The sequence below is a fragment of the Rousettus aegyptiacus genome, unplaced genomic scaffold (genome assembly GCF_014176215.1).
Source record: "Rousettus aegyptiacus isolate mRouAeg1 unplaced genomic scaffold, mRouAeg1.p scaffold_m13_p_17, whole genome shotgun sequence".
In the NCBI taxonomy this organism is placed as follows: domain Eukaryota; kingdom Metazoa; phylum Chordata; class Mammalia; order Chiroptera; family Pteropodidae; genus Rousettus; species Rousettus aegyptiacus.
In genome coordinates this window covers 24,950,613-24,964,627 of record NW_023416292.1, presented here as the reverse complement: position 1 = coordinate 24,964,627, position 14,015 = coordinate 24,950,613, and the positions used below count along the sequence as shown (strand labels likewise).

Genomic DNA, 14,015 nt, shown 5'->3' with positions numbered 1-14,015 from the left:
TTAAGAGGCGACCGCAGCTGGCAACCGGGAATCAGACTGTCGCAGGAGGCGTCCGCCAGATACCTTCCCCCTCCCCTGACCTAGCGCTCTACAGCGGCGGCCTCGGTACTGACCCGGGATTCCCAGGGCTGTCCGACCACCGCAAAAGCATTTATAGCAATAGCCTCTGATTACGACATGGCCGAGATCACCAATATCCGACCTAGCTTTGGTAAGTACAGTCGGGCAAACTAAGCCTGGGGTAGTCTAAACCGTTGCAAAGTCAGGGATGGGGGCGCCCAGCGGCTGGACAGGGGATGCAGCCCAGACCAGGGCCTTCAAGGGTCAGCCCCGCTAGATGGGGCCTGTGGTGGCGGGGAGCGGGCAACGGACAGCGCCTGAACTTGAGCTACGGGCCGCAGGGGCTGGGAAGGCCCGAGGCACACGGAGGGCGAGAGGTGCAGGATGCTAGCACCTCGCAGAGGTGAGAAGCAGCCCGCGAGCTTGCGGAGGACGTGCACCCCTCCTTCTGGGGGCGGAGGAGAGGTGGGGTAGGCCGAGCCCTCCCCCGTGGGGCGCGCAGGGCGGTGCCCCCTCCTCCCCCTCCTGGTCCCCGGGGCTGCGGGGGAGGGAGGTGGCAAGGGGGATGGGGCAGCAAGATGGCAGCTCGGAGACTGTGGGCTGCGTGGCTGGCGGCCAGGGGAGGCGCCCGGCCTCCGGGGAGAGGGGTGCGGGGGCGGGGAGCCCGGAGCAAGCCACTCCTCGAGCCGGTCAGCTGGGCGCCGAGCTGCGAGCCGGCGCGGGCGCCGCCGCTCCTATTCTGCACCGTAATGGTCGGGTCCCTCCGGTGCTACCAAATGGCGCTCGGTGCCGCCGGGCCGCGGGATGACGTGATGTCTATTTCTGGGCCTCCTGGCAGCGCCCGGGCGCTTCCTCCCGGGCCTTTGTTCCCTGCTCGCCTGGGCTGGCTTTTCGAACAGGGGGACTCACCCGCGCTGGCGCTGGCGGGGCCCGCGCCGGCCCGAGGGGGAGGGGCGGGAGAGGCCGAGCCCGGGGAGGCCGCTTTGTGTACCAGGGAAAGCATTACGTCACCGCGGCGCGGCCGGTCCCCGACCCTGCCCTGGGGGCCCCGAGCTCAGACGCGGTCCCTGGAGCAGAGAGGAGTGAAAAATAGGGAAGAAAGCCAGAAAGCAAAGCTCGAGAAGCAAGTTTTTTCCTCTCTGGGGATCTCTCCAAAATATGCTAGGGTAACAAACTTCCTGCGCCTTGCTTTCCCGGTACAAACACAAGAAAGCGTTGCCCTGCGCCGCCGCAGTTTGGGTGCTGGAAGCCAGCCAGGGGTGCTGTGGGCCCAGGGTTCCCTCCCAGACCCAGAGAGACTAACCCTCGGACACCCAGCGTTCAGGGCGAGGCCGCAGCCCCACCAGGAAATGCTTTTCCCACTCCCCAGTAAGAGGTCCGCGAGCAGAGCTCAGTGTCCCCCGTTACCTCAAAAGCAGGAGGAGTCGTGGCATCAGGGAGAGCTCCCAGGGAACAGCGGCACCCCCCCCCACCGGCGCTGCTCCCGCCGATGCTCCCGCCGACCCCCAAGGCTGCCTCTCACCCCGGCATCGCCGTTCCCCAAGCACTAAATTTCCAAAACAGACATGGCTGTCGAGGTCGCACGAGCACCCCGCGGCCCTCTCTCCGCTCCTTCCTTCTCCTCTCACGCCGACTTTCCAGCGAACTCCCTCTGGCGTTCCACGTTCCTCGCGGGGCGCGATGGTGTGGCGTGTGACGGAGGAATCTCCTTTAGAGGAAATGCTGGCGGAGGAGGAGAAAGAAATTATACGAGCCTCTTACGCACCGCGTCTTAGTATTTAATCCTCACGAGTCGCCTCTGGTGTGGGTATGATTAGTGTGCGTGTGTTTGCCAGATGAGGAAACTGAGGCTCATGAACGTAAGTTAAATAAAAGTCAAAGCAACTGGTGAGGGCAGTGCTAGGATTTAAACCAACGTCCGGGCGATGTCACAGGTCAGTCTCATTTCGCCCACCGCCCTGGCCCACCCGGCAGGGTCAGCCTGCTTTAGCCCAGGAAGCGGCAGGAAGCGGGTCCGGTCAAGGCCGACATGGCCGCAGCCCAGAGGCGTCTCCTGGGTCTTTCGACCCCTACGGAGGGTCTCCTACTTAGAGAACCACCACTTCTGACTTGTTCGTGCCTCACAGGGTACTTCATTTCAACTGCCGTAGCCCTTGGGAGACACACCGAGCCAACCCTTAATTACCCGTGACCCCGGAGGACAAAAGGAGCGAGCGGCAGGGGTCCCCGCGATTTACAACCCCTTTAAAACACTCGCTTTGGCCATGAGTTCCAACTTCCTTTTCCCACCACGCTTTTGACTAATGCAGGACAGAGGGTCCTGACTTTCAAAATCCTGATGTTTCTGGTTCACTGCCCTGAGCGTGGGGGCGAGAGGCCGGGGGGGGGCGGGGGGTTAACGAACGCTCGAATGCCGAAGAAAGTAGGGCAGAGGTGGGAAACAAAGCCGGCGAGCGAGTCCTTCCCTGTCCTGAAACGGGAGACCCCTTGTCTTCTCCTCCCCACACCACCTCCACTTTCCATCGGTAAAAGTCGAGGCTTGGGAAGCAGCCCTGGCTTCCCTCGGGATCCGAGTAGATTCATGGCAGAGCCGAAAGGATCCCTCGGATGTCCGCCAGTGCGGGCCTTCCGATCTCCCTTCCAAATCATTCTCGACGACAGACCTGTCTTGGTAGTTGCCTGCTCTCCACTTCTCGTGGAGACCATCGTGGTCAGTGGAAAGCCGTTTCTTCAGCTTGTGTTCTGGTGGAAACCAGTGGAAACCAATCATTGTTCACGTGGACCTTTAATGAGCTCGTGTGAAAAGCAGGGGACTCAGGGACTCGGAGACGCACGGGATGCTACTCTGCTTGCTCTCAAGGAGCTGAGCGCCAAGGCCGCCCCCGCTTCGTGAAAGCTCTCCCGAATGACTCTCTTTCCGCTAACGCTCTGAGAACAAACGCTGTTATCATTCAGTGTGGCCATGGACATGGTCACCTTGGTAACTCTTTGTCTATATTATCTTGACTGCTGGGTGACTTACGCTCGTTCTTGTCCGTCGAGGTCTCCCATTGCTTGCCGGTAGGTTTTGCAGACCAAACAGAACTTTACGTTCATCACTGGTACACCTGGCCATGTCGACCTCGTCCTCTTTTTTCCGGTCCGTGGAGGCTGTTCTGAGTCCACTGACTCATTGGTTCACGGAGCCCTGGCAACATGCCACGCGGCTCCAGGACTAGGGCAGTGAACAAAGCGGACAGTCACCGCTCTTGCTAAGTGTATCTGGTGAGGAAAAACAGACAAATAGGTACATGTCAGGAATAACACGCGCTGAGAAGAAAAATAAAGCAGGCTGCTGGGGCGGCGGGAACGCACTTCTCTGATAAGGGGACCGGCGGCGGACAGAGGCCTGCAGGGAGCCAGACGGACACCTGGAGAAAGGAAGTGCCAGGAAGAATCTGGAACACGCTGGAATCACGTTGCTTTCCTTATTTCTCCCTGCCCTTCCCAAGTCTTCCCCTGAAAAAGTAAGGTGGGAAATGAGGGACCGTATCTAGACAAATTGGCTTCGGGTAATTCAAGAGGGGGTAGAAATAAACCCAGACCCAATTATGCAAGTCAGGGGCCCAACTCGAGTGAGAGGAGGAGGCGAGACCAGACAAAGGGGAGGAGCCCGCCTGCTTCTCTTCAGGTTCTTGTTCATTCGACAAACATCGATTAAGTACCTGCTGTGTGTTTTTAGTGCTGGGGATACAGAAATGAACAAAACACATTCCAGTGAAGACAGACAATAATAACTAGTAAAACGACGTAGGGGTGTGTGTGTGTGTGTGTGTGTGTGTGTGTGTGCGTGTGCGCGTGTGCGTGCGTCCACACGTATTCCCGAGCCTGTCTGTGAGAGGGAGAGGGGCACGTGGGGAGATCGAGCACTCGGGGGTGGAAGAGATCGCACGCTTGCTTTGTACTTATTTACTTACTTTTTAGGTTGCGCGTTTAAATAGGGAGGTCAGGGGAGGTCTCGCTAACAAGGTGACGTCTGAGCAAAGACCTGACATCTTCCATGGCCTGTGCCGTTCCATTGAAAATCCTTCCATTTTAAATACCTGGGAGCCGCAATTCGGAACGTATTTTAAAAGTACTTGGCCCGGAGTTCTTTCTACCACCCACGGCTTCCACCACCCCTGGGTGCCCTGCTAAAACCACCCAGAGTCACAGCCACGTCCTTCCGCCCTGCCTGCCGGCCAGCCTGCAAACCCCGCGCTGGACGCGGGGGAAGAGCCTGCCGAGACCGGACAGGCTCGTGCCCCTGTCTAACGGTTGAGGTGCAGGGCGCCCGTGTCCAAAGGTGACGTGGTAGCACTCGCAGAGCGGGCCGAGTCCTCGGTGCCCGGGGCCGGCCGAGCAAAGGCCGGGAGTCAGGTGGGGCGTGTCGGGCGGCTTCTGGAGAAGGTGGGCATTTCGCCCAGGCCCAGTGGAGGGGGCGCCATGGACAGCCGCAATAGCGTGGGCGAGGGGTCCCCAAGAGAGGGCGGAAGTCAGGCTGTGGGGGCGGGGGTGGGGGTGGGGGCGCTCAGCGGGGGTGCTGGGGCGGGCCGAGGCTCGCCCGCCCTGATGCCTCTCTGGCCTCCGCCCTCAGATGTGTCCCCAGTGGTGGCCGGCCTGGTCGGGGCCTCCGTGCTGGTGGTGTGTGTCTCGGTGACCGTCTTCGTCTGGACGTGCTGTCACCAGCAGGCTGAGAAGAAGCACAAGACCCCGCCCTACAAGTTCATTCACATGCTCAAAGGCGTCAGCATATACCCAGAGGCCCTCAGCAGCGGAAAGAAAATCATCAAGGTGCAGAGAGACAAAGACGGCCCGGGGAGGGGAGGCGGGCGTGGGAACTCGCAGGCGGGGGCCGCCGAGGCCGGCCTGCTGGGCCGAGACAGGGGTCCCGCGGCCCCGGGCTCCGGGTCTTGCATGGACCAGCTGCCCATCAGAGCGGACGATGGGGAGGAGCCGAGGAGCCCCGTGCCCAGCCTGACCCCTGGGGAGAGCAAAACCACGTCTCCGTCGTCCCCGGAGGAGGACGTCACCCTGGGGTCCCTCACCTTCTCCGTGGACTATAACTTCCCCAAGAAGGCCCTGGTGGTGACCATCCAGGAGGCCCACGGGCTGCCGGTGATGGACGACCAGACCCAGGGCTCCGACCCCTACATCAAGATGACCATCCTGCCCGACAAGCGGCACCGGGTGAAGACCAGGGTGCTGCGGAAGACGCTGGACCCCGTGTTCGACGAGACCTTCACCTTTTACGGCGTCCCGTACAGCCAGCTGCAGGACCTGGTGCTGCACTTCCTGGTCCTCAGCTTCGACCGCTTCTCGCGGGACGACGTCATCGGGGAGGTCATGGTGCCCTTGGCCGGCGTGGACCCCAGCACGGGCAAGGTGCAGCTGACCAGGGACATCGTCAAAAGGAACATCCAGGTGAGGGGGCGCGCGTGCTGGGGAGGGACGGGGGTTGAGGCAGACGAGATCTCGGGGGGCACAGGGGATGGGGTGGGGGGCCACGCGGGGCCGTGGGAAGGGAGCGCACAGTTTTTAAGACTAAGCCGTGGTCGCAGTAAGACGGAGGGACAGGCGGTGACAGCTCCTGTCGGAAGGTGTAGGAGCCAGGACAGTTGCCTCCGACATGTCACCTGGCGGTCGGCGTCCAGATGCCGGCCGGACGCCCAGGCCTAGACCCTCGCCATTTCAAGGGTGTCAGGGCTCATTCGCTCCCCAAAAAGACGTGTAGCCTTCCTCCAGTGAACTAAACTGTTCAGTAACTTTTCCCCAGCCTCACTTTCCAGCCCAAACCTCGGATGCGATGGGTCACGTATGTGGCTTCTAGTAACCGGTTTATAGACGCCCCCACCCGAGCCCAGACCTCGGCCACAGAAACTTCTCTCCGTACCCCCTGTCCTCCCACTGGCCCTGGAAGGGGAGGGGGCCCTCCTTCTGCCTTCTCCCCAGCGGGCCGGCACTGGCTCTTCAGCTGTAAGTTCAGGGGTGCAAGAAACGTTGCCCCCCGTCCTCCACTCATTCCTTAATTTCTTCCACAGCTTGGGAGGCAGTATCGTGCATGCTGGGGCCCTGGAGGTGAGCCGCCTGACCTCACTTCCGGCAGGCGATAGGTCTTGGGAGGGGCTTTCGCTGTAGTGGACGAGAGAGGCCAGAGAGGCCAGCGGTCCCAGCAGTGACCACGTGGCGAGCGTAGCAGGGCTTTGCACGGAGTTGGGAACATCTCCAGCTTGGAGTTTCCTTCTTTTCGGGGGGGATAAACGTAAGTAGTCGCTAGCAAGGGCTCTGGAGTCGGACCTACGTTTTTAGCACGAACGCCACCAGCCCACTGACCCTGGGCAAGCAGCTTAGCTCCTCTGACTCTCGGCTCCTCGTAAGGATTCAGCCAGGTCGTGGGGTTGCCTCGTCCCAAGCACGCAGCAGACCTCCACTAAATCATAACCACTAATTATTATTAATTATTATTATTATTATTTCCGCTTTTAATAAAGTTTGATCCCCAGGAGATCTATGGGGTTTGGAGACACCTGTGTTTTGACAAAGTCAGACGAGGGGACCCACATCCGTGGAGAGCAGGGAGCGGGCTCGGAACGGACATCAAGGTCACTAAAAGCACGTCACCTGCAGAACGGAGTCTCGGAACCGGACGCGAGGCGTCCGGGCCAGCAGGGGCTGCGTGTGCCCTGCGCTCCGGGAACCAGGCGCGTCCTGGGAGGCAGGGTGCCTCACTGAGCGGGGGGAAGGGCAGGGGGCAGTTCCCCAGGGAGGGTATCCTTACTTAGCCGTGTAACAGGCCCTGTCTCTCTGCGGTCCCGACACTCTGGAGAATATTAGAGGCGCAGAGGCTGGTCCAGCGCCAGGACCCAGTGAGGCTTCAGAGGGCCTAACGGGCGGGGTTCTCGGCCCCCGCGGCTCCGGCACCTCTTCCGCAGGCTGCCGCCAGCCCTCCCCCCTCCTGCCCCCCTCACGGTGGTCCCCACGCCTCCCTCCGGCTGCTCTCGCGGGCGCCCCTTCCTCTGGGTAGCGCCACCAGCGGGCCCGCAGCCCTGACGGCCCAGGGCTGAGAGTGCGGACGGCTCTGCGCCAAGCCGCAGTGGGGGAGACGGCCGAGGGGCCGATCGGGACTGGAACAAAACAGCCTCGAGCCCAGGACCCGGGGCAGGGCGCACAGACACCGCCGGGGCTCGGGGCGAGGGCCAGAGTTCTCTCCACACTATTGACTCCCTGCAGGAGGGGTGAGCCAGGGCTGGGGTCCTGAGGGATGCGTCCCCCGGGAGGGCCCCTGGACAGGACGCGGGAGCCCGTGCGGCCCCACCCCAGTGCCTGCCCGCCTCCCAGGCTCCCTGAGCCTGTGTCTCCCAACCAGCAGCGCCTGTGGGCGGGGCCGGGTCCCATGGGCTGTGGCTGTCCCCTCCTGAGCCAATCCGGAGCACTGCAGCCTCCGCGTATCTTCCCGAGCTCCTCTGCCCGTGGCCAGGAGTCTGCCCACCCCGGATCCCGCCTGAGCTCATCCGTGAGAGCCACGTGGTGTGTAGAGCTGTTTCCGGTCTGCGTGAGGCCCCCCCCTTACAGCACAGGGCCACGTGTCCCCCGAAGGCTCCACGATGAAGAAGCCCAGGACTGGCCGTGCGACTTCTGCTCCTGTCCGTCCGGCTGCCTCCCTGTGGGCGAGCGGGTGTCCGCCCCGGGCTCGGACTCCCTCAAGGCCAGCGGGAGCACTCCCAGCTCTGGCGACTCTACGAGAAGATACAAGCAACGCAAAAAACTAACCCCGGATTATTTGTGAAGGAAGGTCACAGTAGGAACCCTACGAGGCCCAAAATCTCTGAGCTGGACTTTGGGACTAGGTTCTGTTGTTCGTTTATTTTTAGTGACAGCTCTTTTCCTAACACTTTGTTCAGACAGAAACTGAAGTGAATTTACATTCCCCTAAGAAGCCCCTCACAAGGAGCAGGGAGGCGGGACCGGGGGGCTGTGGAAGGGGAGGAGACGGCGGGAAAGGGGTGATTTGCAGCAATGCGGGGGGTCGGACCACCTCTTTTCCCCAGGACACGGCCTTCCAGACCGTTTCTGTCTCTCCACGGCCAGGTCTGGCGTTGATGACCGGGGACCGAGGTCATGGGAACGAAAGGAGTCTTAAAATCGCAGAGTCACGGGGACCTTCAAGGTCGTCCATCCAGCCAAAGGGACTGAAAGGAAGGAAAGGAACAGGGGCGCCGGCTCCAGGGGCGCGAGGGAAGGTGGCCGTGGGCGCGCGTCGGGGAGGAGGCCACGCGCGGGGTCAGGCGGAGCTCTTGCTGCCCTTGTTTGCCGTGACTGTGACACCTGTGGACGGAGGGGCCGGCCCCGGGACCTCTGACCCCAGTCACGGTTTATTGGGGCTGGTGGGTCCACCTCGCGAGAAGCCTCTGTGACTAGTAAAATCGCTCTGGAAGGGACTAATTCCATCAATGAGAGGAAGCCGACTTCTGGTCGCCTAGGCGTCCCCTTCCCCCGAAGGCCTCTCTGGGGACCCCACTCTCTGAGAGCAAAGCCGCCCAGCTCTGCCAGGCGTGGATAAAGCCCCTGTTCCCCCCTCATCCTCCTATTTGCTGGCCCCCCACAGGGTCTTTGCCTCACAGAGCCAAGGGGCTGGGAAACAGCTCGCTCCCAGCCCTTGACAAAGAGTCCTTGAGAAAGAGCCATTGAGAGATCTGTGCTGCTCTGAGTGGGTGAGGAGGGGAGGGGGCGGGGGGGGGGGGGCGGACACGACCTCTGCTCCTCGGCTCAGGGCGGACGGGCATTCCGGTGGCCTCGCGGCTGCAGGCTCGGACGTCACAAAGGGACAGCCGAGTGCGGACGGGCGTTCTGCCCATGCCAAAGGTGAAGAGGGATCGGGTGGAGGACCGTTGCCTGAGGAGCGATTTCAGGGAGAAAAGTATTAAACGGGTAACCGGAAGTTGCCCTCTTTCTCGAAGACCTGGGGAAGGGGGTGGTTTAGGTTAGGAAGATTCTCCCATGATGGATGATTTCGGAAACAGTTTTAAATAACTGGGAAACCTAAACTATCATCTTGTAGCCAATGTGATTTTTACAAATAACGCTGTTTTCGACGTTAAAGTTTCCTTTCGCCCTACCTACCCTTCCGTCGGTAAAGTTAGAATGTTATTTAAAGATCGCATATTTAATATTTAGATACCAGTATTCAAAGATGACCCCAGAAACAGATAGCAAATCTGGTTACTATTTCATTATTCATGAAAACGGCAAGGAGCAGCGGCCCAAATAATCCCGAAGCTCTGTCAAGCTCCGAGCCTAGGCTGGGACTCGCTGTGGCGATGGGACCTCCCCCTCCCCCACCCCACCCTCCACCCCACCCCCACCCCATCTCCACCGTCCCCTCTGGCCACGGCGACTGAGGAGCTCAAATTTTAATTGTATCGAATTTTACTGAATTAAAATGTAGATAGACACAGGGAGCTGTGGGCTCCTGTCCGGGGTGGTTCAATCCCGAATGTTTGTTTGAGTTTATTTTCCTGAGGGGTGACTTCCCTGGTGCCGTTCCACCGTGGATAATGGGGAAAATGAGTCCACATTCTTGCCCAGACGGCTGCCGGCAGCCTGCTGGTCGCCAAGGCAACCGGCGGTGACTTCAGCCCCGCCGCTGGCGCTGGCGCGTGACCTGCGGGAGCAGACGCGGGGGGCTGAGCAGACGCGGGGCTCCCGCCCAGCAAGCAGGAAGGGCCGCGGGGCCCATCCGAAAAGCGCGTTCGCTCTGTGTTTCAAGCCCGAAAAGCGGAAGGCCCATCCGCGCCGTCTGGGCGCACGTTGCCACGTGCTCCTGGCGGACACGAGCCCCGGGAAATGCTTTAAGCCGTGCAAAGGAGCATCGCGGTTTCCTCCCGCGAGATGGCTGCGGCGTATAATCGAAGCGCAGACTTCTAGGGGTTCCCCTTGTTCGCCGACGAGCCGCTCGGCCCGCGCAGTCAGTCGGCGGCCTGGACGCCGGGCGGGCGGTGCGAACGGCCTGTTTTTGCTCAACCGGAGTGGAATTCCTGGAGCAGGTGACAGGCATGTGGGGCTGTGGAGAAACAAGGAACAGGACTTGGTAGGAGGAGGAACGATTTCGTCCCGAACGTGACCTACTGTGCGCTAAACTTTTCAAACGCTCCCTCCTTTGGTTTTCCTTCTCCCAGCCTCGGCCTGCGCTCCAAGCTAGAAACTCGAGAAATGGTCCCCTCCCCACGCGAACGGCTCCGCCGAGTGTCGGGGCGCAGTGGGAACGTTTCCTTCCCGGCCCCCCCGCAGCGTGACAGCGACTCCTGGCGGCCCGAGCACCTGCCCGCAGCACCCCGCTCCTGCTCCGGCTCCCCACGCTCAGCACCCTGCTTCGGCTCCCCACGCCCCTGTGGGGCCTCTCACCTGCCCTTTCCTCTTCACAGAAGTGCATCAGCAGAGGGGAGCTCCAGGTGTCCCTGTCATACCAGCCGGTGGCCCAGAGAATGACAGTGGTCGTCCTCAAAGCCAGGCACTTGCCGAAGATGGACATCACCGGTCTGTCAGGTAGCAGCTATTTACTCCAACCGTCCTCGCTGCCTGAGCCCCACCCCCGCCGGTGGCCCAGGCACACACCCGCCCCCCCCCCTTTCGGGACCAGGGGCCTCCCGCCCCGCACCCCTGCGCCTCTGTCCACCCACGTCCTGGTGAATGCCTGGGTCGTAGATTTTATTTTTCTGGCCGGGGGAGAGGGGTGCTCTGGCTGCGCAGACGGGGGCCTTCGCATTCGGCGAGGCGCCCGAGGGGTCCCCTCCCCACACCCCGGCCTGGGTTCCTGGGCCCCTTGGCCCTGGCGCGGTCAGCGTGGGCTTGCTGTGCCCTCGCTGAGCCCGCGGGGTGGCCGCGGAGGGGCACGGCAGCATGAGGCCCGGCCCAGCAGGGGGACCGTGTCACAGGCTCGTGTCCCTCTCTCCCGCCTCCCCCGGGGGCCCAGACCCCTACGTCAAGGTGAGCGTCTACTACGGCAGAAAGCGCATCGCCAAGAAGAAGACCCACGTGAAGAAGTGCACCCTGAGCCCCGTCTTCAACGAGTCCTTCGTCTACGACATCCCCGCCGACCTGCTGCCCGACGTCACCATCGAGTTCCTGGTCATCGACTTCGACCGCACCACCAAGAACGAGGTGGTGGGGCGCCTGATCCTGGGGGCGCACAGCGTCACGGCCAGCGGCGCCGAGCACTGGCGGGAGGTGTGCGACAGCCCCCGCAAGCCCGTGGTGCAGTGGCACAGCCTGACCGAGTACTAGCCCCGCGGCCGGGCCGGGCAGCCGGCGGGGACCCAGGCGGCGCAGGCGCGTGGACTCAGAACCGCATTTCAGTCGTAGGACAAAATTTCTTACGCGACGAACCCCGCAGAGAACACCCGCGACCACAGCTGCGGACGGGTTCTTAGCGATGACGATTTTTCTCCTTTGCAAGGCACTAGAAATTCTTTTTTCTTTCTTTTCTTTTTAATGGGGAAGAGAAGAGAGGGAGAGACCTCCACGAGTCTATATATAACACTGTAACCTTATACTTGCATGTCTAACACAAACGAAGAAATTAGCCTAACCGCCAATACCGAGTTAACAGATTTTAACCCATGAAAATCGTGTTTTGTGCCGACTTGTATTTGCTGATGCCCTGAGGTTGGCCTCTTTCTATCAGGCTTCTCTGGAGAGTCGCGCTCACTCCCCTGCTCCGCAGAGTGCTCCGCTCCTGTGACAGCTCTCGTCTCACGGTCCCCATTTCTCCCTCTCCCCTCGTGCTTCTCCGCTCTCTGACCGAGCTCCTCCGGGCCCAGAGGTGGCGTGGGGCAGGCAGGGCTGGCGGGGGACGGCGTCTGGGAGACGGGGCGTTGGCGCTGTTGGCGCTCTGCTGCGCTGACGGGGTGCGTGGGAGCCCGTCCCTGGGGCGCGGCACCCCGGGGCGCGCCAGGCTCAGAAGGGGCAGCTGGGCTTGCGAGACGCGTTGATGTCTCCAAAAGGAAAGGGCCTCGGAGACTTCCCACTCCGCTCTAGGGTGGTCCCCAGGGACACATCCGCTGGCCCCAAACGCTGCTCAGTAGGTACGAGAATGGGAGGTCCGAGTGAGATGACTGTGACCCCCCCTTGCAGCTCTGCATGGAAGTGACAGCCACTCGCTGGCCGGCGGGCGAGAGGTCATCAGAGTTCCGAAGGCTTCAACTGGCCTTGGCTTTTCCAGAAACTCTGACCCTAGAGAAGCTTCAGCCTTCTCGAGCAGCTTAGATGCGGTTAACTTTGCTTGATAAGGCAAAGGGCCTTCGAAAGTTCTTTGCCTTAAATTTTCCAGTAACGGCTCTTAACAGCTCTAAGAACAGTGTGGCTAAGCGGGTCGTAGGGCGGCTCGGATTCTTGCAGGACGTCCTTGCCCTCAAAACAAAGTGCTCGGTTCTTGGAACGTGCTGGTCTCAGGACGAGGCAGAAGGATGGGGGAGGGGCTCAGTTGCACCCTCCCGCTGCAGGGGGCAACAGGGAGAGACACGCTGGGCCCTGCTGGGGGTGGAGGTCAGGCCTCCTGCTCCGAGTCGCTGCCGACGGCAGAGATGTCCCTGGCGATAAGTGAGTGTGGGTAGGCAGCCCAGGTTTTCGCTGACTAGAGGAATTCAAATCGGTGGCCGCTGGAAGCCAGGCCCAAGGGCTCAGTGGGGCCCAAAGGTCCCTGCCACTGTCTCGCTTGCTTCTGGGGAGGGAGCCGGAAAGTTGTGTCCCCACCGAGAGACGGGCTGTGTTGCCTTTGCCGTCCCCTCAGCCCTGGCGGACTGCAGACCACCCCGTGCCCCCCACCCCGCCCCCCGCCCGTCTGCACCTGGATTCTGGACGAGGCGGGCACAAAGCGCGCGCGCTCACCCCGGTCCCGTCGGCCCCCCGCTGACCCGCACCGCGGCCGCTCTCCGGGACTCCATGGACTGTAAATACTGTATCATACGTAGAAGAAAATAATTTTTGTTTTCTAAAAATGCATTTTGAGATAGTTTAATGTAAATCCAACAGGAGCGCTCTGAAGCCCCACTAGGAAAAAACGTTCCCTGGTTCCTCTTCATCGCCTTAACGTGGATCAGAAATCCCTGGGCGGCCAGGTGCCGCCTCCTCCCGGAGACGGTGCGGAGCGGCCGGGGGCCGTCTGGCCGGGCCCGCGGCCTGTGCCTCCCTCGTCCCGCCCGCCGCCCGCCGGGGCGCAGCCTCGGCCCCCCGCCCCCCGTCCCGGCGCTTTGGCCCTTGCGTCCTTCGCGTCTGCTGAGCGGTGGTGGGGAGGTGACGGGGAGGGACCCGCCGTTCTGTCGCCCGGGACCTGCCTCCTCGGTGTTTTTCTCAGAGAATGGCCAGGAGGCGGACGGGACAGGGCCCCTCCCTCCTCCCTCAGGCCTGAGCCGTCGTGCCCTTGACCTCGCTGTCCCAAAGTTCTTAGCCGACTTCGGCTTTCACATTCGTCCCCCCCAGAGCTGGGAGTCGGCTGAAAGACAAGAGAGTCGCGTCTTAGGTTTGCACAAGGCACTCGTGGCCGGGGATAGGTGAGGGCATGGCCGCTGGTGGTTTTCCGAGAGTCAGCCCTTCTCTGCTGACCCCTTGACTCCTTTGAGAAGACGAGAGTTTTCCTGAATAACCAAGTCCCTCTGCGCCTTGTCCCTTCTTTTCATTCTCCTTGGTGGGGCACGGCCCAGACGCACAGGCTTCTCCGTGTGAGGCCCCCGGGACTGGCTTGCGGGCGGGGCGACTTGCCCGGGACAGGGGACGCGGCAAGTCCTGCTGCCTGGGAGGCTCTGCTTACGGCCACCATAGTGACATTCCTCTCGCCATGGTCCTTCTCCACTGTGGTCGTCTTTCTTGACCTTGTGTCTTCTCTTGTAAAAACGAAACTCGAGAATAAAATAAACGTGTCAAATTAAAAAAGAAAAACCTGAAAA

At 61.4% G+C, this 14,015-nt stretch overlaps 1 protein-coding gene across 2 annotated transcripts; it reads left to right on the top strand.

Annotated features, from left to right (window-relative positions):
* The first annotated feature begins 177 nt into the window (after nt 1-177).
* Nucleotides 178-14,015, top strand: SYT11 (synaptotagmin 11). Of its 2 annotated transcripts, none has more exons than XM_016166301.2 (4): nt 178-211; nt 4,676-5,502; nt 10,500-10,623; nt 11,048-14,015. In XM_016166301.2, the coding sequence occupies exons 1-4, from the start codon at nt 178-180 to the stop codon at nt 11,356-11,358; spliced, it is 1,296 nt and encodes a 431-aa protein (XP_016021787.1). In that variant the 3' UTR covers nt 11,359-14,015. The 2 variants fall into 2 exon arrangements, with proteins under 2 accessions (XP_016021787.1, XP_036090708.1); XM_036234815.1 differs by lacking the exon at nt 178-211 and adding an exon at nt 282-463.

Excerpts from the sequence above, each read along its gene's own strand:
- SYT11 (XM_016166301.2), top strand. The coding sequence starts at position 178 with ATGGCCGAGATCACCAATATCCGACCTAGCTTTG. Across the intron at positions 5,503-10,499 it reads TCGTCAAAAGGAACATCCAG|AAGTGCATCAGCAGAGGGGA; the intron begins GTGAGGGGGCGC and ends TCCTCTTCACAG. Across the intron at positions 10,624-11,047 it reads CATCACCGGTCTGTCAGGTA|ACCCCTACGTCAAGGTGAGC; the intron begins GCAGCTATTTAC and ends CCGGGGGCCCAG.